We start from the raw sequence: 309 nt of genomic DNA, 5'->3' as shown, positions 1-309 counted from the left end.
GGGGGTGAGGAGTGGGGAAAAGTGGGTCCCCTCTGTCCCGCAGCTCCCTACAGGTTCGTGGTGCTCCTCTTCAACTGCCTCCTCACCTTCGGCTCCTACTTCTGCTTCGACATCCCCAGCGTCCTGCAGCAGCAGTTCCAGGGGGTAAGTGCCGGGCGTGCCCGGCGCTCGGCCCGGCAGCGCGGAGCTGGGAAGGCGGCGGCAGCCCCAGCGAAACAGACGCCTGGGTTGCTGGTAGCGTGTCAACCCCTTTTCTTGGGGTGCCGGTGTAGGGGGCGCGCTCGCAGGGTTCAGGCTGCCGCAGCAGCC

The 309-nt window shown here is 67.6% G+C and overlaps 1 protein-coding gene across 1 annotated transcript in view; it reads left to right on the top strand.

The window, feature by feature from the left end:
• Nucleotides 1-43: 43 nt before the first annotated feature.
• Nucleotides 44-309, top strand: part of LOC104490403 (major facilitator superfamily domain-containing protein 1-like) — a gene marked incomplete at its 5' end in the record, with an annotated part of 10,002 nt that continues 9,736 nt past the window's right edge. Inside the window, one exon of the mRNA XM_010132680.1 lies at nt 44-144. Coding sequence (XP_010130982.1) covers nt 44-144 — 101 coding nt within the window. The remainder of the gene's footprint in view (nt 145-309) is intronic.

This window comes from Buceros rhinoceros, unplaced genomic scaffold (genome assembly GCF_000710305.1).
Source record: "Buceros rhinoceros silvestris isolate BGI_N320 unplaced genomic scaffold, ASM71030v1 scaffold41793, whole genome shotgun sequence".
NCBI classification, from domain to species: Eukaryota; Metazoa; Chordata; class Aves; order Bucerotiformes; family Bucerotidae; genus Buceros; species Buceros rhinoceros.
The sequence above is the reverse complement of the archived record's forward strand: the minus strand, read 5'-3'. Positions and strand labels throughout refer to the sequence as shown.